The sequence below is a fragment of the Benincasa hispida genome, chromosome 12, assembly GCF_027475165.1.
Source record: "Benincasa hispida cultivar pf3 chromosome 12, pf3_genome.v1.1, whole genome shotgun sequence".
NCBI lineage: Eukaryota > Viridiplantae > Streptophyta > Magnoliopsida > Cucurbitales > Cucurbitaceae > Benincasa > Benincasa hispida.
Genome location: NC_143489.1, coordinates 60,444,285 through 60,469,098, shown reverse-complemented (window position 1 = coordinate 60,469,098; position 24,814 = coordinate 60,444,285). Strand labels below are relative to the sequence as shown.

The window sequence follows — 24,814 nt, the reverse complement described above, 5'->3', positions numbered from 1 at the left end:
AGAAAGTGGAGATTTTAGAGAAATTTATTATTTCATATTTTGTTAATTTATTTTATTATATATTATATTTTATCTATATTTATGTTATTGTTGTGTGTCGTTGTACTTCTCAAATTTACAATAGAGTCATTATTTTTTTAAAAAAGCATTATTTATTTATTTATTGAAGAAATATGAATAAAGATAAAAACTCTTTGCTTAAAAAAAAAAAGAAAAAAAAGAAGCCTAAAGGAAGATAAAAATTCTCTCTGATTTATTGTAAGTGGGGCCGGAAAGGGAATCGAGAAGGAGTAGTTGATTATCGGTAGAATAAAATCTCCATTCATTCACCGATCCAATTCGCGTAACGGCGATTTTCTGATATCTCATTCGTAAACCCTAGCGGCTCCGCCCGCTTCTACAGCAGGCATGGCCGGAGGTAGCAATACCACCAAGTCATCTCAGAAGCCTTCTTCTTCTTCCGCCGCTCCTTCTAACCGGAAATCCCGCTGGGAGTCCTCCACCAACAATCCTCCCTCCGATCCTAAATCCGACTCTAAATCTTCCAAACCCCATAATTCTTCCTCCAAATCTGCAATTAGTCCCAATTCCACTCACCCCAAGCATCCTACCGACAAGGCTGTTAATCCGACTCCGGCTTCGGCTCCACTCCCTTCTCCTGGGGTTCCACTTCCTTTTCCTGACTCCTCAGCTCTTGGCCCACCGCCTCCGCCCTCTTATGGGTTCCATATGCTTGAGCGCCGCACGATTGTTCTTGCCGATGGCAGTGTACGGTCGTATTTCTCTCTCCCTCTCGACTATCACGATTTTACTCCGCCTTCAAGGTCCATGGATCTTGCTGGTCGGTTTTTACCAATGGGGTCCGGTGGTCCTGGCCATGAATATGGTGGATTTGACCATCGGTTTCCCCCAGGTGGACCTATGAGTCCAGATGAATTTAGGGGTGTTCGGGAAGAACAATTTGGGCGTGCTAGGCCTCAAGATCACTGGAATTCTCGGGGGACTGATGAACGTGGTGGTCCTGCAGATTCGTCCATGAAAAGGAAATTCAATGACGACAATGAGAAGGACAGGAAGGATGAGAAAGACGATTTGTCCAGGCGACAGCAGCAATTTTTGCATAATGGGAATGCAAATGGGTTTCTTACTGGTTCCGGCGAACGAAGGGGTGATTTTTTGGCGGGAACGAGTGATCCATATGGTCGGACAGAGGATACGAGGTTCTCGAAGTATATGCGAGTTGGTGGGAGTTATGAAAATGAAGGTTTAAGGCTAGGTAGCGGTAACAATGTAGCTCCTAAATATTTAGAAGTTGACCAGAATGCATTGAGAAAGGCATTTCTTCATTTTGTGAAGACTATCAACGAAAACGCAAATCAGAAAAAGAATTATCTGGAGGATGGGAAGCATGGGCGTCTTCAATGTCTTGCTTGTGCAAGGTTTGATGCAATCGGATTCTTTGTGCCTTCTCTCTTTGTCTTGCATTATTTCTATATATTGTTTATAAATAACGCTTCATTTCCCTGCATCCGGGATAATTTGTGGAGGATGCTGATAGTTAGTATATTGCCTGCTTGTTTGCACCTGTCAGTTGTTGTGATTCAGGAGGAAGTGAATGCGTAAAGTATATGCTTCTTGATTCGTTGACCTTTCCTATAATGATGTTTTTCTGCTGCTGCTGTTTCTTTTAAGTCTGCTGGATAAAAGCATTTGCGGAAAGCATGGATAGTGACGTACTGTTAAGTGTCGGAGACCATGGTTTGTTGGACTCCTTCTCCCATGCTTTCTCCCACTAAGTGTGTGGAAATAGGGGTCAAATATTATGCGGTCACTGTACTTTTTGTGGAGGATGCTGATAGTTAGTATATTGCCTGCTTGTTTGCACCTGTCAGTTGTTGTGATTCAGGAGGAAGTGAATGCGTAAAGTATATGCTTCTTGATTCGTTGACCTTTCCTATAATGATGTTTTTCTGCTGCTGCTGTTTCTTTTAAGTCTGCTGGATAAAAGCATTTGCGGAAAGCATGGATAGTGACGTACTGTTAAGTGTCGGAGACCATGGTTTGTTGGACTCCTTCTCCCATGCTTTCTCCCACTAAGTGTGTGGAAATAGGGGTCAAATATTATGCGGTCACTGTACTTTTTGTATTTTTGGATCTGATAAGCTAGTTATGTTTAATTGAATTGACGAGAAGAAGAGGAGAGGTAAAATGGAAGGGAAAGGAGAACTAGACTCCCTTCTAGATTCTTTTACCTGCATCTATTCATGGTGATTGCTGTTAGCAAATATATTTAATTGTTTGTTTGCACTTGCTGTTGTGACCGAGAAGGATATACATTAAGTATTTCTTCTTGATACACTGCCCTTTCCTTAAAAGCTGTTTCTATGCTGCTGATTTTCCTTGTGAGTGTTGCGGAAAAGCATTATGAAAGGAGAACTGACTACTGTTGACTGTTGAGTGTCTCGGCCAATGGTTTTGTTGTGGTTTTTGTCCTATGCCTTTTCTTATTCATATTTGTGTACTATAGGGTTGTGGTGTAAGAGGTGTGGTCTGTCATCAAGTTCAATGCTTCTCACTGGGCATTGATCTCAAAGGATTTTTTGTATTTTTCTTCAGGCTTAGTTGTTTTGGATCGTGTACTCTTTTCTGTATAGTTACTTAATCTTGACTTTGTTTTGGCTCCTATTAGCGGGTTGTTGTTTTGTATGCCCATTTGTATTCTTTTATTGACAGCTTCTCTCTCTCAGTATAAAAAAGATGGTTTGTTCCAAAACCAACCTCAAACTGGCATATTGGTATTAGAAAATCAACGTTGAAATCAATTTTCTTGAAAATCCAATGAAATTGGATCAACCACCCATTCATTTTTGGGTGTTATACGCTAGACAACGGAACTAAGGACGAGTATAGTTAATTGACTGCAGGGACATGAGCATATTTTTGCTTTCTAACCGATGTGAATTCTGGGGGATGCTTTTGCACAGTTTGTGTAATTTCCACAAACATACTCTTGTGGTTTCTGGCTATTCCTAATGGGGCTTTCAATGAAAACTGAAATCTTGTTGATATGCTACGGTTTTGGTCCATCTTTTTCTTTTTTCTTGTTTTTTTTAATTCTTTGATATGAGTTCTCATGTGATGCATTAAGGGGGTTTTCCCCTGTTTTGTGCCATTTTTTATTACACTGTATATCTATCATTCTTTTATTTAGTTCCCTTAGGTCTTTTTTGGAGACTATGGTTGCATCACTTGGCAAGCGCCATGGCTCTGTAACTTTGGACATTTTTTGTTCTTTTCATTGCAAGATTGATTCCCCTTTGATATTGTGTCTTGGTATCGACATGGCGTGGTCTCTCCCCTCTTTTAATCCACGTGATACAGTTTGATGGCTTGTTCAGATGAAATTACTTTCTTGTGTCCAAACTATTGGGTTTAGGGCATGGTGTACCATCAAAAGGTGTATATAGAAAAATTTGTTTGCTGTATGGAGTGAATCAGTTGTTTATATATTGTCGGTGCTCCAAAAAGCATGTTGTGTAGATCTTCTACCTTCCAATATTTCTTATATAGTTAATTGAGGTAAAAAATTTTGCATTAGAGTTGCCTCTTTGTTGGTAAATGTTTGGTTAGGCTCTAATCCCAGCCTTTAAATGGGATATTTGTAGATTGTAGTTTGTAGTTTGTAGTTGCAACTGGATGTCATGATCACGATCAGTGAAAGAGTCCTGTTTAGCATTTTTTTAATGAAACTTTGTTTTTAGCTTATATTAATCTGAAGTGTTTAAGGAATTAGGTAGCTGAGTGAGCTGCTTTGATGTTAATGAGGTGGAATGTTTCTCATTGAAAGAATAATTTCTTCAGTTTTAGAGTCTGATAACTGACAAGCCATTTGAACTTGCAACTCTCTGGGGATGTTCCAAGACATAGAAAGATCCTCTGGGATGTTATTGAGTTAGTTGTTTTCCATGCTTCATTTTGATGTAAAAAGTTTACAGCCTTGAATTTCCTTGTTGCAAATTGGAGAAATCTTTTCTACACCCTGTAAATGGGCTCCTTTTGTATCACTTTGAATTTACCATTCAGTCAGCGAAATTGGTTCTTATCTTCCCCCCCCCCCCCCCCCCCCCCCCCCCCCCCCACATAAAAAAAAAAAAAAAAAATTGCAACTTTCCACTTTTTGAAATTACCAAGAGAATATGATATATCCTATTTTTATGCCCATTGAGTAGCCATAAAAAGAAAAAGAAAAAAGAAACCTCTTAGGATAGTGCCAGACAGGATGATTGTACCTTTCTGTTCCTTGCTCTAGGGAGGAACTAGCTGATAACTTGTTTCCTTTGTGCCATTCCTCCTTGCGTTGATGGGGGACTATTCTAGTAGGTTTAGCTTACCCATCGTTACCCTAGAAATGTAAATAGATTTACTTGATTTTCCTTTTGCTGATCCTCTAGTCTCTAATAGAGAAGGAAACTTGGAAATTGTTCCAAGTGTTCGAAAGGTCTTCAAAGGCTATTTGGGAGCTTATTGTATGTCTTCTCATCTAGGTTTCCCATTGTAAAGACTCATTTCTTTTAATGAATTTTATTCCTTAATTTGTTCCTGTTGGAGAATTCTAATTACCTTGAGAGTATAGCTTCTAGGCTTGATATACATATACGTATACATATTTATATACACACACACACTTCTTCAATAAGTCTGTCCAATACAATCACTAATCACCATAGGACCTAGGGGGGAATAAGAGTGGGGTTTGGAGGTAAAGAATTCTGGTCATGGTGGCCAACCTACCTGGGATTAAATGTCCTACAACTTTGAGTTTTCTTGACAACCAAATGTAGTAGGGTTGATTACTTGTCTTGTGAGAATAGTTGAGGTACTTGAAAGCTAGCTCGGACACTCAATATATATCTCATACAAAGTACAAAGCTTGTTCAATACAAACTTTGTTTGTTTGGTTTACTATTCAAGTGGTGTACCAGGTCTTTTATTGGTATGCTCCTTGCAATGTGTACCTATGGTCTACCGACCATGCAAATATATGAACCTTGTTACCAATCATGGGTTCCAAAATATTGTGCATGTTTGTTCATTAATAATCTGCTTCTCATCCAAAAAGTATGTTTTCATTTCCAATAGTGTTGAAGAGTTCAAGCTTCAATGTTTTGATCGATGGATTTTTCATGAGGAACCTATATCATTGACAATCTGTAGTTTTTACTATAATTGAAGGATAGATGGAAAGAAACCCCTTGAAACACAGTGACCATAAATTTTAGGTATGTATCAAAGTTCCTCTCAGAATGAAATCAAATGAATTTATAGAATCTTAAGTGATGGAGGAAGAAAATATGATGCTCAGTAATCAAAGATCATTCACCATTGACATCCCAGACGTTAAACATGGATAAATTAAGTGACAGGAGAACCGGAGATGGAGAAACTTTGCGTTTTCTGTTATTTGTCTGGACCGAGCCTTCCATTTTTGTTTGGGGTCACAAAGCTGGAACTATCACATAAAAAATTAAAAATACTTAGGACTACTGCAGCTGAAGTTATTGTTGGTTTGATATTAGCCCTTTTTAAAGAACTAAGAAGCATTTTTGAGACCTAATTGGTAATTGATTGAAGATTTTGTAAGAAGCCGTGGAATTGATGCATGTTTTCTGTGCTTGATGATACTTTTTACAACTTTGGAGTCTTTGTTTCCACCCAATTTTGAGTGGTGTTTACCAACTTATTCCCATTTTGGTTCAAATTTGTAGGCTTGTATTATAGTTTGAACCTATTAAAAAATCATACTCTGGGCACCTAAAGAATGTTGTCCCCTACTTTATATGGTTACTTTCAGGTCCTCTAGAGATTTTCCAGATATGCATGGCCTTATTATGCACACATACAACTCTGAGAGTGCTGACTTGCAAGTGGATCATTTGGGTTTACATAAAGCTCTTTGTGTATTAATGGGGTGGAACTACTCAAAGCCTCCTGATAATTCAAGAGGGTACCGGTTTCTATCTGCTGACGAAGCAGCAGCTAACCAGGAGGATCTGATTATGTGGCCTCCTATAGTTATCATCCATAATACTATTACCGGAAAGAGTAAAGATGGGCGCATGGAGGGTTTGGGAAACAAAGCAATGGATAGTAAAGTTAGAGGTATAATGCACCTTCTTACATCTTTTCATTCTTCATTTCTGAATCGGTTTATCCCTTGCTAGGTAGAATAAGGTCTATCAACTTGGCCAAAGAAGTACATAAAACACCCCTGGACTTTCTCAAGTCTGTACAGGTTTAGAATGCAGAGTACTTTAATGATTTTTTTAGTTGCAGATGAGAAACATGGTTATATTTATCGTACTTTTTTAGTTAATAAACCTAAAGTTATATCTGAATCTTCCATGGATGAGTTGATGCTACTCGGGGAACCTTATACTCATTCTGGTATTGTCTTGTTTTGTTGTTAGTTCAACTGTTTCAAAAACAATTGGAAAGGATTTTTTGAATGTTTTTGCTCAAGGAGAATACCTTATCCATAGAATATGAAAGGAGCTGTTTCTCCCTCTTTCATAGTTTTCTTTCTGGATCAAATCTTAGCTTCTTATACATTGAATTTGAATGAAGCTATTTTTTTTCCCCTCATGGTTGTGTTTCCCATTGTAGGGAGGAGGGGCTACACCGTACAAGTCCTTTTTTTCCTTAAAAAATATATTTGGATAAAAAACATAACTTTTATTATCACAAAGAGCAATACAAAGGAAGGGAAGATGAGGTATCCACACAAAAAATTACAAAAAACAAGCCCAACTAATACAAATTTGGATTAGACTATAATTGCGAAAGAGTTTAGAAGTGGAGGACTATGTAGATGCAAAAAGAGTAACCAAACTCCAAAAAAAGTCATTATTAGTTTTTTGATCACAAAAAATTCTAGATTTTCTTTCAAACCACAACCTCTAAAGGAGGGCAAAAGGCCTTCCAAATAAGATTGGATTTTTGCCTTTCCAAAGCTATTTGCTTCACAATGAGCTTGAGAGAGAGATTTGACTAAAAATGAGCCATCATTTTTTATGTAACCATTTAGTAAGTTGTTTTTAGTTTTTTAGTTTGCCTTTTAAATTTCTGTTACTAACCGGTAGAATTTAGGTTAGCTTGTAACCAACTCTTGCCTATAAATTTGGGCTGAGTCCTTCATTTTGAAATAATAAAAACTTTCATACTTGAATTCAACTATTGGTGTTACACCAATTTTGGTATTAGAGCCTGAAGGACTGGGATCTAATGGCGGGAAAAAAGGCAATTAACAGCAATAACCCTGATGCTACGGATAAAGAAGCAACTTCACCTGTTGCCTTATCACCAAGGTCCTGCAGTCAGTCGAGGAGGCCATTGATGGTATTCACCGAATGATGGAGTGGATCACTTTGCGATTGGATCAAATGGCGAGCAACTTCAACAATGCGAGTCCTCAACCGAAAGTCCAAGAAAATCAACCTAGAAACATGCTGCTACCACAAGAAAGATAGAACACATTTGCTCCACAACAGGTTCATCCAAGAAACGATTAAAGAACTCCCTTTGTTGTTCCAAAAACCTTAAAGACAGGAAGCTTACTCGAGGAGAAACTGTGAAGATAGCGACTCTTCTAGTGAAGAAGAAAGAGGAAGAATGGGACGTTCTAGTCAGGGAAGAGGCAGAGCATACAATCACTACCAGTCAGGTGAACAAAGTGAATATAAAGTCAAGCTGGACATATCTACCTTCAATGGAAAGAGAGATATAGAAGGTTTCTTGGATTGGGTAAAAAAACGTTGAAGGATTCTTCCAATACGCCAGGACTTTGGACCACAAGAAGGTTCGGTTAGTGGCATTAAAATTTCGAGGGGGAGCATCAGCCTGGTGGGAATAATTAGAGGTCAGCAGATTTCGAAGTGGAAAAAACCTTATCATGAGTTGGGAAAGATTAAAGAGGATGATGAAAGATAGGTTCTTGCCAACAAATTATGAACAAATCTTGTATAATTAGTACCCGAACTTGTGTCAAGGAACAAGAACTGTTGCTGAATATACTGAAGACTTCCATCATTGCCGGGGAGCTCGAGCAAATTTGCCTGAAAATGAAAATCATTTGATAGCAAGATTTGTGGGGGGTGTGTGAGCAAACATTAAGGAGAAAGTAAAGCTCCAATCTTTAGGGTTCTTTCTGATGTCATTTCTTTGGCAAAAGCTGTTGAAGAATTGAACGAAACTCAAACAAGAAGATAAGATACTCACGGAGAAACCAATAGGAAACATCTTCTAGCGGATTAAAGAAGACTACAACTCAAAAGGGACCTGTAGGGTCTAATGAAGGGGCCTTGGCCAAAGACAGAGAAGAAAATCCTGTACTAATCAAAGATGGCAACAATGAGACTTCTAAGAAGAGTACCAACCCCTATGCACAAACAACACTCGGGAAGTGCTTTCGTTGTGGCAAGAATGGGCATTTATCTAACAACTGTCCTGAACGAAGAACAATAGCTATGGCTGGGGATGAAGGGGCTCAAGATGAAGAATGTGACGAAATCTCTGATGAATGAATTGATCTTTTAGCACTTGATGAGGGTGATAACCTCTCTTGTGTGCTCCAACGGGTTCTTTTAACTCCAAAAACGAGACACACCCCCAACGACATTCATTATTCAAAACAAGGTGCACAATTAAAAGAAAGGTTTGTAATGTCATCATAGACAGCAGAAGATCTGAGAATATAGTCTCCAAAATACTGGTCAATGCTCTTAATTTAGAAATGGAACCTCATCCCCATCCATATAAAGTAGGGTGGATTAAGAAAGGTGGTGAAGCCCAAGTCAACAATGTTTGCTCGGTACAATTTTTCATTGGAGGTAATTACAAAGACCAGATTGTATGCGACGTTTTAGATATGGATGTATGCCACATTCTCTTGGGTCGTCCTTAGCAATATGACAAACAAGCTATTCATAAGGGAAGAGAAAATACTTATGAATTTATGTGGCATGATCGAAAAATTGTTCTCTTACCATTACATAAGTCAGATAATACAACCATCAAGGATACCAAGGGACAACTATTCAGTGTTATCATAGCGAAACAATTCATCAAAGAACGTGAAGATGAAATATGGAGAGTAATTGTCAAAGGAGACATAGATCACAAGAGTGAGGACGACTTTCCAGCACAAACGATGGAATTACTCAAAAAATTCCCCAGCATTGTGAATCCACAACCAGATCTATCACCATTGCGTGGTATACAATATCAAATCGATTTCATCCCAGGGGCTTCACTCTCTAATCTTCCTCATTACAAAATGAGCCCGAGCGAGTATAAAATTTTACATGACCAAGTTCAAGAGCTCTTAGAAAAATGGTGCATTCAACCAAGCATCAGGCCATGCGTCGTGCCAACTCTTCTTACTCCAAAAAAAGATGGTATTTGGCGTATGTGTGGACTACCGAGCTATAAAGCGAATCGCCATAAAACATCGGTTTCTTATACCACGTGTTAGTGGCTTGTTGGACCAATTAGGAGGTGCTTATATTTTTTCCAAGCTTGATTTCCGTAGTGTGTATCACCAAATCCGAATACGGTTGGGTGACAAATGGAAAACAACTTTAAGACCAACGAAGGTTTGTTCGAATGGTTGGGTATGCCATTTGGTCTCTCCAATGCTCCTAGCACTTTTATGAGGCTCATGAACAAGGTTTTCCTTCCCTTCCTTGATAAATTTGTAGTACTATACTTTGATGATATACTTGTGTTTAGTCATGACTTACAAGAACATTTACAGCATCTACATACTGTTTTTTCGACTTTATCTTCACATCAGTTACACGTAAACACCAAAAAATGTGTTTTTTTTACCTACAGAAATTTCATTCTTAGGTTTTATCGTTGGTCATAATGAACATAAAGTGGATCCTCAAAAGATTGAAGCAATTTTGGATTGGCCAACACCATCTACTCTAAAACAAATTCAATCTTTTCTAGGCTTAGCTTCATTTTATTGGAAATTTATTCGAAATTTCAGTACAATAGCAGTAGCACTCACTGATTGTCTTAGGAAATATAACTTCCACTGGGATAAAGAACAGGAAGTTAGTTTCTTAAAACTTAAACATAACCTTTGCAGTAGCCCTGTTCTCAAAGTTCCCGACTTTAATATACCTTTTCAAGTAGCCGTAGATGCTAGTGGAGTTGGTACCGGGCAGTCCTATCCCAAATAACCATCCTATTGAATATTTTAGTGAAAAGCTGAGCGTCCCACGTCAGAATTGGATTACTTACGAACAAGAATTCTACGCATTAGTTAGAGCTTTGAAGCAGTGGGAACATTATTTACTACATAAAACATTTATTCTTCTAACTGACCATTTTTCCTTGAAGTATTTACAATCTCAGAAACAGGTTAGTAGAATGCATGCTCGATGGTTATCCTTCTTACAAGGATTCGAATTTGTCATTAGACACCAAGCTGGCAAAGATAATAAAGTTGCCGATGCTTTAAGTAGGAAGGCGGAGTTGTTAACTGTCTTAGCTGGAGAAATCACAGCCTTTCATCACCTACCTGAGTTATACCCTACGGATACTGACTTTGGAACCATTTGGTTCAACTGCTCCAACCACCTTAATACAGGTGATTACCACATATTTGACAATTGAGAATGCTTATGTATACCCCACACTTCCCTTCGTGAAACATTGATCAAAGATCTACAAGTGGGAGGTCTAGCTGGACACTTTGGTATCTACAAAACTATAGACCTTGTCTCTGCTCAATATTTCTGGCCTCAACTTCGAAAAGATGTTCAAAATTTTGTCAAGCGTTGCTATATTTGCCAAACGGTAAAAGGAACCTCAACCAATATCGGGCTCTATACTCCTCTACCTACCCCGACCTCCATATGGGAGGACTTGTCTATGGACTTCGTTCTTGGTCTACCTAAAACACAACAAGCTTATGATTCTGTGATTGTAGTAGTTGACCGATTTAGTAAGATGGTACATTTCCTACCTTGCAAAAAATCACATGACGCTGTCTATATTGCTAATCTTTTTTTTAGGGAAATAGTCCGTTTACATGGAATCCCAAAAACAATTGTATTGGATAGAGATGTCAAATTCCTTAGCCATTTTTGGAAGACTCTTTGGCGAAAATTCAACACCTCATTCAAATATAGCACCACAAGTCATCCCCAAACCGACGGACAAACAGAGGTTATCAACAGAACGTTGGGTAATCTAATTCGATGCTTATGTGGAGATCATCCCAAATAGTGGGACCTTGTTCTTGCTCCAGCTGAATTCGCCTTCAATTTCATGAAAAACCGATCTATAGGGAAGTGTCCCTTTGAAATAGTGTACACAAAACTCCCCTTTTTAACTGTTGATCTAGCTAAACTTCCATCTTCTATTGATCTTAGCAGCAAAGCGAGGAGATGGCAGAAAAGATTGTTCGTCTACACCATCATCGAAAAAGCTATTTCTTCTTATAAAAAAGCAGCAAACCAGCATAGGCATCTTCAAACATTTTGTGAGGGAGACTTAGTGATGGTAGATCTAAGGAAAAGTAGATTTCCAACTGGCACATACAACAAGCTAAAAAACAGAAAACTAGGTCCTTTCAAAGTTCTCAAGGCTTTTGGGTCCAATGCCTATCGATTGGACTTTCCACCTGATTTACACATCAACCCCATGTTTAATGTAGCAGATTTACATCCATACCATGCTTTTGACGACTTTCAATTAGCTACTTGACAATTGTATTGGATATGATGAGGGTGCTATGGTGGTGTCAACCTAGTTGTGATGCCCAGGTTCACCTACTAATCCTTTAAGATTTTCCTCTTGAATCTTTTTTATTTTTCATACTATATCTTTAGAACTCGAGGACGAGTTCCTTTTAAGAGGGGAGGAATTGATGTAACCATTTAGTAAGTTGTTTTCAGTTTTTTAGTCTGTCTTTTAAATTTCTGTTACTAACCGGTTACCTTTTACTAACCGGTAGAATTTAGGTCAGCTTGTAACCAACTGTTGCCTATAAAATTGGGCCGAGTCCTCCATTTTGAAATAATAAAAACTTTCACTCTTGAATTCAACTATCGGTGTTACACCAATTTTCCAGCAACCTCACAAACATGTCACCCTTGTTATTCAGTCTAGAAGTTTGAAGCTTGCTCAAAAGAGCAACCCAATCAAATTTCTTCTGAACTTTATAGCCCATGCATAAAGAGAATCAGACCAGCATTGACAAGCCAAAGAATCCTTGGCAGTCACATTTCTGAAAAGCCCAGGAAATTCCAAACAAGGGGGCGAGTCAACCAACCATTTGTCCTTCTAGAATCAGGGTTTGTCTCCACGAACCACTCTAACTCTATATCATTCCTCCAAAATGGGGATGTTTTTCATGATTTGGGGCTTGGGCCTTCAAACCAACGAGATCCGTTCATAGAAGGCCAACAATGAGTCTCATTCCAATTATATTTATAAGCAATCACCTGCCTCCATAAAGCATTCTCCTCATTGAGAAATCTCCAACCCCATTCGGCTAAAAGAGCACAATTTTTAGTGGTAAAGTCACCGATGCCCAACCCTTCTATGTCAGTCGGAAGAGAAGTAGTCTCCCAATTAACAAGATTGGCAGCACCAAACACCTTGCTACCTTTCCAAAAGAAACTTCTGACCAATGTCTCCAACGTATCCAACACGAGTAGGTCTAGAGAGAATCGAGAAATAATACAAGGGGATGCTCACAAGAACTGATTTAGCAAACATAATTCTGCCCCCTCTAGATAGAATGGGACTTCACCGATCCAATTTTCTCTCAATTTTGTCAATAACAGATTGCCAAAAGAGAAACTTTTAATAATTTAAAAGATGGATCATCTTTTAATAATTTACTTCCAGGTCTCTTCTCTCTCCTTCTCTCTCTCAAGTCTGTCAGAGTAACAGATGATCCGTCTTTTGGGCAAGTAGTTTAGAAAGTGGAGTAACTTAATGACATTAGTACAGTTGCTGAAGAACTATGGTTAAATTTTTTTGCTTCATAATATACTTCTTTTATGAAGTACTACAATTATTTATTAGTATGGTTGCGGATCATTATTAGGTTTTATTTACATGCTTTATAGCGTAATTATAATTAATGTACCTAAAGTTGTTATCTGAATCCCCCATGGATATGTGGATGGCACGTTGATATCCTGTGGGACTTTTTTTCTGTCATTGTCCTGTTTTGGTGTTGGTGAAGCTGTTGCACAGCTCATTTGAAGGGCTTTTTGTAATCTATTTTCCAATTAACATCCTTAAACTGTAATTTTATTTGGAGTTCTTGGTGAATTTGTTTAGTTATCCTACAATCTTGGTCTGCTGATATTTGTGAGATATCAATAGCTATGCAGCCTCGGAGGGTTTTATCTGAAAAGTCTGCATTTTTCTTCAGGCATCTACTTTGTGCACTAGTTATGATTTTCCGTATCTCCCTGCTTCTCAAATACTGAGTTGAAAATAATTTATATTTTCTTCTTGGTTTAAACTATAATACCTCTTTTCTTCAATTAGTTAGTTTGATTTTAATATTATATTATTTAGGCTCAAGTTTTATGTACTTTTTTTTTTCTTAACATATAAACGAAGGTGTCTTAACAGCAACCAAAGGAGACATAGCTTAGGGGCAGGGGAAAGAGAACCCCCTTCTGAAGGAAACTAATTACAATTTTTTGATGATCTTTACTTTAGAGAAGTTTAGAGTTTATGGTTTAGGGAAGTTTAGAGAAGTTAGCGGCAGGTTACAGGAGATCGTTTGATGTTCAATTGATTAATATTGATCAATTTCATTTTGTCTACATTTTCCTGCATTATTTATGACTGATGTGAACTGGAAGAGATTGGGGTTGATTTTGATTATTTAAACCTAGACTGTAACTTCATTCTCTTATCTCAGCAGTATGTTTTTGGATTATGTTCATCTGTCTCTAGTGTGGGAGATAATGGAGGTAGGGACAGGCTCTGCAATTAGTTACTTTGCAATCCCAGACGTAGGAATTAGATTCAGATAAATGAGAGGCGTTCTCATATTGAAATATGCTTAACATCAGGGCAACTTTTTTATCTGACACCACCTTTAGTTGGTGTTCCTTGGTTTTATAACAGTGCGTGATTGCCTGTTTATTGTTATTATTTTTATCATGCTAGTTTCTAGTGATGTTTTGTTAATTGGTAGACATGATAATAATTTGGCTCGATTGTCTTTTCAATTTATTATGATATTTGGTTTGGGTTTCCCCATATTCTCAAGCTTCCTGTACTGGCTGCTTGGCTTTTTGTGTGCTAGTTTTTGTTTTAAATAATCGTGCCGTATACCATGTGGGATTTGTAGAATTCTGATGCTTTTTAAAGCTTTATTAAGCAGAGTTTTAAAAATGTCTATTTAGTTTCTACATAGCCCCCTCTGTTCTTAGTTCAAGGTGTTTACATAATCCAATGCTGGTTTGCTATCAATCTATTGGCATTTAGTGTCTTGATGAGTTATTTGGCCTTTTTTCTTTTTCAGACCTCGGGTTTGGGGGTGGGAAGTCCAAGTCTTTGTATGGAAGAGATGGTCATTTGGGCACAACTTTGATCAAGTTTTCAGGTGATCAGTCTGGCCTCAATGAAGCCAAGAGGCTGGCTGAATTTTTTGAGAAGGACAATCACGGACGCACGGCTTGGGCTCGTGTGCGACCTGCAGCATTTAGCAGGGATGATGATAAAAATCCAAACCTTGTAAAGGTGGATGAAAAATCTGGAGAGAAGAAAAGGATTTTTTATGGCTATCTTGCAACTGCAGCTGATATGGACAAAGTTGATTTTGATACAAGGAAGAAGGTAACCATAGAGAGCTATAGGGATTTCAAATCGTCCGGGTAGAATACCTCGAAAAATATAGTTCAGCACCTCTTCAGTTTGTGTCCTTGGTTGAGCTGCAACACGGATCCACCTCATGTTTAAGCTCAATGGTTCATGGATGAAGTCTTTACCAAACAGCTTGCTGAATGCTGCCCTTTGTTAAACGGAGGTGGGTGGTTGTTTGGTCTACCAGTAACGTTACTTCAGGAATTTCCCTGGATTTGTTGCGTAATTTTAATTCTACTGTAGGATAAATGTGTATGGTAGGATGTGGAACATGGATCTGGTTTTTTGTCTAACAATTTTAAATCCTAATGATTGAAAAAAGCTTGAATTATTAGTTTGTCGTTGCACAAACAGCACAATCACACGTTTTACACCATTGTTACTCTAGAACAGGATTTAATCATGATTGACCATAATCTTGAGTCGCTGTATAAGTATCTTGGAAGGAAGCTAATTCTGAGTAAACAAACCCTTCCGATGCTCAGTACTTCCCAGAACAAGCATACAATTTTGAAGTGTGGAATCAATCACACTAGCCTGTCCCCAGTTACGCATCCTTGTACCTATTGATGTTCGTGTACCACAAGGGATCCGTTGTGTAGTTTTTAAAACAGCAGGCGCACTTGGAGTTGGAGCGACTGCAGTTGGGTATGTAGCATCTGTGGTGAGATTCCAGTTATTGTGAATGGAATTAAACACTTTTTTAATCGAAGTATAATTCCGGGCGACCTGTCAGATGTGGATCCTAGGTTTGAGAAGGGTATAAAATACGTAATCTGATAATGTTCGATATAGCATTGATGCATGTGCAAAGTATTTAAACTATACAGCTGGGTAATATAGCTTCATAGAAATCTAATTGGGTACTTTTTTTAAGGCAATGTAGCATATGCGGAAAGGGGGGGAAACCAGAGAAGGCTAGCTTTTGTGACGTAGTTTTTGTTTGCTTTTCAGCGTCTCTAGTTTCTGTTTGATATGATTTGAAGAATTTTTCTTTCAAAAGTAGAAATAGGATGGATATTATCGCTGGGTAGTGATGTTGGATGCTGAAACTTACTTAGCCTTGGGTGTCGGTGGAAGATACTTTTTGACACACGGCTAGGAATCTTATCCACAATATTGTATGGTTCCCCATATTTTGATTTATAATGTCTTAACCAATCTATCTTACATGTGATATCTTGATCTGTTAAAGTTGAGTTGAGATAACCTTTTCATTAGTTCTGTGTCTTGCAAGCAATGTTTTAAAGATTCCTCCCGTAGAATTCTCCAATTCTGACAGGTAATAATTGGGGATGGTGTGGTTTTTGGGTTGAAAAGGAGGGGAGGAATGTGGGTTTATGTAGAGAAGGGTAAGTGAGTGAGAATGGGAATAGGGGTGGAAACTTTACACGTGTGATGCGCATGCTTGGTGATGGTGGTGTAGGGAGAAGAGGCAGGAAGTGGCACTGTGTATAATTGCGTACCTTGTTTGGCATCTGTCTGCACTTTAACTGACTGAACCCATGTGGTGGTCAGACTTCTCTGTGGGCATATGGCCCATTCCCCACCTATTCCTATTCCTATTCCTTTCCCCTCTCTCCTCTTTTACTTTGGTTTTCGAGAAAGCACTTTCTTACCACACCCTACTTCCTTTTTCTACACTATAGTTGTGTTGATAGTTGATTATTATAGTTTCCCATCCAAATACAGGCTTCTTTAATCTAAATTATTATATTTTGTGTTGTTTAATTGGGATAAAAAATAGAAAATATTCTCAGAATAAATAGAAAATAATAAACATTGTAACAAAGAGAGATTTGAAATAGTAATATTGTAGTTAATTGTAAGTTGAAATAGTTGGGAACACCAATTAATTATTATAATTGGATCTCTACATATGGAGTGAATTATAATAACCTATTCCATTCCCTTGAAGTATCTCAAATGACCCCCTTCTATTCTATCGTATAGTATATGACTACACTGTTCTGCTTTTTCCCTCCAAAAGGAAGGAAAATTCTTATATAGATAAGTTACTTTTGTTAGTGATCATTCTTTCTCAATAGGGTGTAGGTTGTTTGATTATTCCTTTACGTAGGTTGCCACCTAAGATTTGTTAACTATGTCATTATGAAGTGTCACTAGTTAGAATTTAAAAATCCCAAGTGGGTTTTGAAAATAATAGGGTAGAAGGAGCTACGAAGTTTATGTGACTCTGCTAGTCTGATCAAGGCATACTCGAAGAATAAGAGTCAAGATGCTTGGTAAAAGAAAACTAGTGGACTAAGACGTTTTCTTTAGTGTGGGTGAGATGAACTTGATGGTCTGATTTAGATGCGATTACAATACTAATTCAGCCTAAACTTTGAAACATTGCTCGTGATGTCACATCAAGTTCATCCGACATCAATCGTCGTTCATGCGCATATTGAATTAGCCCAACAGTAGGAAATAAAATTTTTAAGACTGGACAATAATTTACACCTCCGTGAATGTCTATTGTATATGAAGTGTCAAATTTAGGGATATGTCGTTTTTCCTATCAAGAAAATTTCTCTTCGTTCACCTTTCTCAATCTTATCTTCAAATCCAATGACAGATTCAAGCAAGCAGACATTTTGCTTCAACTTTACCCCATTTCTTTACAGGATTTTTTTTTTTTTAAAAAAAAAAAAAACACAAAATCTCTCCCTTGCTAATCTAATCAACGAAGTATTTCTTCTTCCAAGTAAATTAGAACGGATGAAATGAATAAATTGAATCATGCCTAAGTTTGACATTTCTTTTTTAAATTTAATATACAAAATGGTCAATTTTAAGGCAAAGAAATGTATGAACATTAGAATTGATGTAATGTCAGTGAATTGCGATAACATTTTGATAATAATTACTTAGTTGGGTAACTATTTTGTTTTTTGTTTTGTTTTTAAATTAAGATTTTAGACACTATTTTCATCTTCAAATTTTGTTATTTACTTTTCATTAATGGTTTAAAGAAACCAAGATAAATTTTGAGAACAAAATTTTTTTTCAAAAAGTTGTTTTTGCTTTTATAATTTGGTTAAGAATTCAATCATTGTACTTAAGAAAAATACAAATTTTTGTAAAAAATGTGGATGAAATGGATTTAATTTTTAAAAACAAAACAAAAAATAAAATAATTATCAAACGTGATCGTGTAGAAAATTGTTGGTAATTTTTCTAATTTTATTATAAATAATATCGTAGAATTTTGATATAGACATCGTTATTTTCTACGGCATTAGGTCTTTGGAGTTCAAAATATTAGTGTAATCAATCTGTCCTTTTGTTCAAAAGAAACTAAAAAAGCTGACCCTTTTAAAGTATTATATTCAATTTGGATTTGTTTAATCAATTGATAAAATATTAGCCATTTGATGTTAAATTAAGTTATGTGTCATTGTTTTGTCCATTCTATACTAAATAAAATAAAAAGGTCTGTTGAAGAATTTTTAGAATAGACAGCAAAATGACACACAAAATTATTTTGGAATGGACACGTCATTTATCTTCCAAACTTGAACTACATTAAATGAAATAATTCCAAAATTAGAGGTATCAACCATTAAGAATTTCAATGATTTTTTTTGGATAAATCAGATTACAAATTAAATCTAGATTGAATCTCCTTAATCTATGAATTTAATACTTTTGATAAACACAGTAAAAAAAAAAAAAGGAATAAGCCATCTTAGTAAAATAAAGGGTAGTGTATTTCGCAAAATAAGGGGGAGTGTATTTTGCTCATTTATTTCATAAAATGTCTGTCCGTTGGTCTTTGTGTTATTTAGCTCATTTACGCTTTGTTTCGTATTATATGAAATTATTATTCATTGTTATTATCATAAATATATTACTAAAATTGAAACTTTAAGAACATAATTGAAATTGAGAGTAACTTTGTAATTTGAATTATGTTTGTAGTTAAAATTTATTGACAAAGATAAATGTGAAAAATTCAAAGCTTATAGTAACAAGGATGTCACTAAAGTCTAGTGTTTTGTCTATTCATCCATCTAATCCAAAAGATTTCTACTAAATTCCTAAATTTTTAATTTGTCTCTAATAAATATCTATATTAACATTATTCTTTAATGCTTACATAGCTCAAAGATTCATTGTTTGAAGATTTATGCAGTGGGTTTGATAAGCAAATAATTGGTAATGATTAGGATGAAGCATTGAAAGGGTCATGAAGAGTTGCAACCTTTCAAGAATCAAAGTCATCAAGATACACAATAAATATAGATTTTTAGATTCATCCACATAATTAATCATACATGTATTTGTTTAATTTTATTTATTTACATTTACGAGAGTTGTTGAAAGGGTATTAGATGAATGTAGTCAATATAAGTTAAAAGTTACATCCTTTCATGGTGTCCTTTTAATTAGTTTAAATTGAGTTGTAATTTCCACATTTGAAAACAAGATTTTGAATTTGGATGGAATTTCCTTAGAGTTTATTCTCTCAAGTTTTATTTTTTATTTTATTTTATTATTATTTTTTTTTGTGTGTGTTTAGAATGCATGTTTTAGGACTTTCAATCTAGCTTAATCAATTAGATCGTGGAAAGTTCGAAATTTTCAAGTTGGGAACAAGTTCTCCTTTCTTCTTGATTGTCGATCAATCTTCCAAGCCAAATTTGTATAGTTTTCTTGGGGTTGTTATCAATTTTTTTAATCGAGGTTACTCTTATTACTGCTGCGGGGTTCATATTGAATAAGGAAAGTTCTCAAACGTGATTGAGGTAGTTATGCTTTGTCTAATCTTTGGTTTATTAGATCATTTAAGTAATCTGTCATCTAACCTATCTTAGAGGTTGAGATCAAATTGGTTATGAAGTATGTTGGATTGAGTTCTTTAGATTTTGTTTTCAACATGCTTCATAGATCCAACGTCCAAGGGTTCCTTAACATTTTGGTATCAGAGCTTGAGTTCTAGATCAGATATATGTTTCTATTGTTGCAATGTCAATTTTTTTTCTTATTCATCTTCTCAGCTTTTGTCCCAAAAAAAAGTGTCAATTTTGTTGTTTGCTTGGTGTTATCTTTTGTTGGTTCATAGATAGTGTTTTCATCTCCAACATTTTGTTATTTGATGTCTTCAAATTTAAGCTTTGTTTGGTGTCAAATATTTTCATAAAAGTTTGTCCATTATATAAAAACTCAAAAAAAAAAAAAAAAAGTGTTAGTTCTAGATTTCATTTTATATTTTCACCTTCTTCAAAGTTTTAGATCTAAGTCTAATCTACACGTTTTCTTTTTATAAGGTCTTCCAATTCAGCTTCTTAAAGTGTCAAATATTCTTGTTTTGAAAATTGTCACAAGAAAAGTTGTGTAATCCCAAGGCTCAAGAAGATGATTGCAAAGCGGCATCACAAAATGATCCTTAAGATTCGAGGACGAATCTTCTTGAACAAGGGAGAATGATAAACAAATAATTCGTAATGATTAGCCCAAACATTAAACGAGTTACTTCCAAGTTAAGTTTCTCAATAGAGTTGAAGAGTTACATCCTTTCATGCATCAGAAGACATCTTTTCGTTCAAGAGTCATAATGAATCTGAAAATTCAGATTTATTGTGTCTCTTGATGACTTTGATTCTCGAAGGGTTATGACTCTTCATATTTGGAAATTTAATTTGGAAGTAACTTTTTTTTTTAACCCCTCATATTTGCTTATGAGGGTTAATTTTAAACAAATTTAAGCATTTAATAGTGTTTAGTGTCTAAAGTTAAAAACAAAATATATCAAATGACTTATTAGTTACTTTTTTAAATGATAAAACATTTTTTAAAATTAAAAGAACAGTGTTTTTTTCTCCTCCTTTATGAAGAGTCATTAAATAGAGTATTAAAAGTTCATAGATGAGTTTAACAAAATATAAAAATAAAAATAGAATATACTTAAAGAATTCAGGTAAGAATATCTTGAAAAAGAAAAAAAAAAGAATTCAGATAAGAAAAATAGGGATTTTAAATTTAAATCAGAACCAAAAAAAAGAAAAAATCCAAAACATTTTGATTTAAAAAGCGGCAGGCATAGTCGGCGCATTGTAGAATTGCTTCACAAGTAACTTTTGGACGCCGGTTTCCGGTAATTATCCCTTACGTGTCACTCTCTTATTGGTCTACGTAACTTCAGTGTCTTGTCCCTTTGATTTATCTCTTCCGTTTCAAGTTTCATTCCCTCTCCTCTTTCCTTTTCACACGCCCTTTCTCTCTCCTCTCTCTCTATTTCTCTCTCTCCGCCGCTGTGCCGCCGCCGCCGTTCGAGAGGCAAAAAGAAATGGGGTCGATCCCCGATCCCGGAGAGCTGAGTGAGTTGACTCACCCGAGTTTCGATGAGTTTCAAAGGCAGACGTCTCTGATGACGAGCTGTACTCTGCTTTGGAAGGAGCTTTCCGATCACTTCACTAATCTGGAACAGGATCTTCTTAAGAAATCGGAGGCACTGAGGCATAAAATTCAAACCCTAGACCATCAGACTAAGGAGTCTCTTGATGAGCTGGAAAAGCGGGAGGTTAGTATCCAGGGTAGTGTTCAGATCGCGCTTGGTAAGGTCGAGAAAAGTATGGAGGCGGCGCTTAAAGCTCTTGAGAAAGACAGTGATGAGAATGGTGAAGTCGATGATGGCGATGGATTGTTGTTGAAGCTGAAATCGTTCTGTTTAGAAATGGATTCTGGTGGATTTTGGAGGTTTATCACTGGTAAGAAGAAGGAACTGGAAGCACTGAGGGCGAAAATTCATCTGGCTTTAGCTGAATGCATCGATCCGCCGAGATTCGTGCTGGAGGCCATCTCGGAGGTGTTTCCACTTGATAAGAGAGTGGAAAAAAGTGATGGAGGGAATGATTTGGGCTGGGCTTGTGTTTTAGTGCTTGAATCGCTGATTCCAGTTGTTGTAGACCCAGTGATCGGGAAGTCAAGGATTTTGGTTACTCCTAGCATGAAAGAACGCGCCAAGGAGATCGCTGAAACTTGGAAGGCGAGCTTAGAAGAACGAGGTGGTATCGAGAATGTTAGGACACCGGACGTCCACACCTTCTTGCAGCACTTGGTTACTTTTGGGATTGTTAAGAGGGAAGATGTTGATATGTATAGGAAGCTTGTGGTTGGATCGGCCTGGCGGAAGCAGATGCCCAAGCTAGCTGTATCACTTGGCCTTGGAGATATAATGCCTGGTATAATTCTTTGAAATTTCTCTTTCGTTTCATAAGGAAAAATGATATGGTTTCTGATCTTGAGTTTGTTTTAGAAGCTAGACCACATTCGCCTTTTCTTTTTCCTTTTCCATTTATCTAGTATGGGGTTTTGCTCTTGTTTTCATAAAGATTCAATCATAGAACTTTAATCAGCGGAATGCTTCGTAAAGGCTTATTAATTCACATTGTAATCGATCAACGGGAGGGGGCTTTTACGAAGATTGCATGGAAAATTACCTAAGAGAAGGATCATGTTGGTAGCATATTCAATTCTTTCACAACATTTCATGGATTTGGGGCCGGGTGGTTTTTGATAGAACGAATTTGATGTTTTAGCGAAGTGGTTTCTTACCTGTTATTACAGAGTTGTTGAATATAAAGGTTGGGAATACTGAATAGCATCATGTTGGATTTTATAGCGATTGCATTCTCACGCGACCATTGGGTTTAAGTGTCAGTTTCAGTTTCGATATATAATGATGCCATAATTAGAAATATTTTGGAATTGATAGATAATAGTTTCGTTGTAACTTACTAATTGCAATGTTCTTAGCCTAACATCATTCTGGAAATTTATATATGTATGCATGCACAGCTAGTTTTCCTCCTATATAATGGAAGACATTACTATAATTTGTTTGGTATAAGCAACTATGTCGTTGTTTATGTGTGACCATCTTCCTGGCAATATGTATGCTCCTTCTTCTTTTTTCTTTACTCTTGTATAGAGCTCTATAGCTTTCACATTTTTATTGGTTGTTAGCATGATCATACTCTTAACTTTTCCTTTCTTGTTTTCTTTCTGAATTACTTCCTTGTTTTTATTATTATCACTATATCATGGAAGACATAACTGTAATGTGAGAACTGCAGATGTATTTTTTATTCTTTTAAGCTGGTATCATGTGTAGATATGATTGAAGAATTAATCAGCCGGGGACAGCAGCTTGATGCCGTGCATTTTACATATGAAGTTGGTCTTGCGGATAAGTTCCCCCCGGTTCCACTGCTGAAAGCGTATCTGAAGGATGCCAAGAAAGCTGCAGCTGCTATTTCGGAAGACCCAAATAATGCTGGCAGAGCAATGGTATACTTTCTTTATTTCTTAACTTCACTATTATAAGTTTTTGTATTTATGTAAATATCTTGCATGTAATATTGTGGGATCCTGAATGACGTCCATTGGATTATTGTGTCGATCAAATTCACCACTCATTTATTATGCAAGCATGTCTTCAGTGTGACAGTTTTATTTTATATATATCTGCCTATTTGTTTGTAGGTGGAAGAGATTGTGTTATAGCTTTTCCTATGTGTGTTTGATTGGTCTATACTATAAGGAATTGTCCTCATTTCTAGGTCCCTTGGGCCTTGTATAATGATTTCCATACAACATATTAGAGGCAGTAGTAATTAGTATATTTTTGTTTTGTTTGTCGTAGCACCTTGCTGCACGGAAAGAGCAGTCTGCACTCCGAGCTGTTATCAAATGCATTGAAGAATACAAGCTTCAAGCCGAGTTCCCTCCAGAAAACCTTAAGAAACGCCTTGAACAGCTGGAAAAGGTGAAGGTCGAGAAGAGAAAGCCTGCTCCAGTCCCTGCCAACAAGAGAACACGAGCAAACAATGGCGGTCCTATGCCTCCTGCTAAGGCTGGTCGTTTGACGAATGCATATGTCTCTTCATACCCTGCAGCTCCTGCCTTCGTGAGGTCTCCCTCGCACTCTCAATACCCTGCTGGTGTCCCACCTTATCATTCCCCACCCTCAATGTATGGCAGCAGAAGCCCACCAACAAATCCTTACACTTACTCACCGGAAGCTGCTCCACATGCCGGATCGTTTCCCTCACCTCCAATGTCCTATCCTGCATATGGTGGTTACGGCAATGCAATGGCCCCAGCATATCAACCAGCTTACTACCGATAAACAATGACTGATCTTCTGAAGATGGTAACTGCTGATCTTGATGACTCCGATCTTGTTGTTTACTTTCCCAATGGTTTGTCTGTAATACCTAACCATTAAACAGTAGCCATGTATGTGTGTTAATTGTGACTTGTTATGCTTCTTGCTTTTCGTGCTGAGAAGCCAAACTCTAATGTTGATCAAACTTTAGCTGTAGGTTGATCGATCGTGTAAAGTTATTAGGATGACCACGACACAACATTATTAAGTAGATCCTAATGTCATATGGTCTTTAGTTGTAGAAAGGCCTGTCCTATTGGTTCTATTAATCTCTTAGTCTCATAACTCGATCATGCCTATCATTCGGTACTAATGCCATCGCCATCCGTGTTCGAGGGCTATTTTGTTCCATCCAAAATTTTCAATGTATCACCTCTTACGGATTATTTTTCGTCTGAGTGGCATTTGATTATCCTCATAATCAAAACGGGAATTCGACTGCCATCTTCAGACTTGTCTATGGCTGTGAAGCCGGCAGGCTCCAGATTGAACACCATTCAATCTGATGCTTGTTAATATGAAGAAGGAATCAGAGTGTATTATAATCCCTACACTCTATGGAAAACTCTTTCCCCACAACCCCATTTAATTACAGACTCTTTTCATTTCTTTCTTTTTTTTTTTTTTTTGCATTCTCTCTGTTGCAATGTTAGTCCTGAGGTATTGTTTGGAGGACTTAGAGCTCTCTCTCAAAACAGGCAGAAGTTTGAAGGCGAGTTCTTT

The 24,814-nt window shown here is 36.8% G+C and overlaps 2 protein-coding genes across 2 annotated transcripts; both read left to right on the top strand.

Moving 5' to 3' along the window:
- Window positions 1-264: 264 nt before the first annotated feature.
- Window positions 265-15,244, top strand: LOC120067168 (RNA recognition motif XS domain protein). The gene is made up of 3 exons (XM_039018640.2): window positions 265-1,439; window positions 5,852-6,159; window positions 14,573-15,244. Exons 1-3 carry the CDS (start codon window positions 409-411, stop codon window positions 14,926-14,928), a joined length of 1,695 nt encoding a protein of 564 aa, XP_038874568.1. The 5' UTR covers window positions 265-408; the 3' UTR covers window positions 14,929-15,244.
- A 5,638-nt stretch (window positions 15,245-20,882) lies between these two features.
- On the top strand, window positions 20,883-24,360 carry LOC120066995 (FRIGIDA-like protein 4a). Its single transcript, XM_039018339.2, has 3 exons — window positions 20,883-22,103; window positions 23,036-23,211; window positions 23,567-24,360. The coding sequence occupies exons 1-3, from the start codon at window positions 21,209-21,211 to the stop codon at window positions 24,050-24,052; spliced, it is 1,557 nt and encodes a 518-aa protein (XP_038874267.1). The 5' UTR covers window positions 20,883-21,208; the 3' UTR covers window positions 24,053-24,360.
- The last annotated feature ends 454 nt before the right edge of the window (window positions 24,361-24,814 follow it).

Excerpts from the sequence above, each read along its gene's own strand:
- LOC120067168 (XM_039018640.2), top strand. The coding sequence starts at position 409 with ATGGCCGGAGGTAGCAATACCACCAAGTCATCTCAGAAGCCTTCTTCT. Across the intron at positions 1,440-5,851 it reads CAATGTCTTGCTTGTGCAAG|GTCCTCTAGAGATTTTCCAG; the intron begins GTTTGATGCAAT and ends GGTTACTTTCAG. Across the intron at positions 6,160-14,572 it reads AATGGATAGTAAAGTTAGAG|ACCTCGGGTTTGGGGGTGGG; the intron begins GTATAATGCACC and ends TTTCTTTTTCAG.
- LOC120066995 (XM_039018339.2), top strand. The coding sequence starts at position 21,209 with ATGGGGTCGATCCCCGATCCCGGAGAGCTGAGTGAGTTGACTCACCCG. Across the intron at positions 22,104-23,035 it reads CCTTGGAGATATAATGCCTG|ATATGATTGAAGAATTAATC; the intron begins GTATAATTCTTT and ends TATCATGTGTAG. Across the intron at positions 23,212-23,566 it reads ATAATGCTGGCAGAGCAATG|CACCTTGCTGCACGGAAAGA; the intron begins GTATACTTTCTT and ends TGTTTGTCGTAG.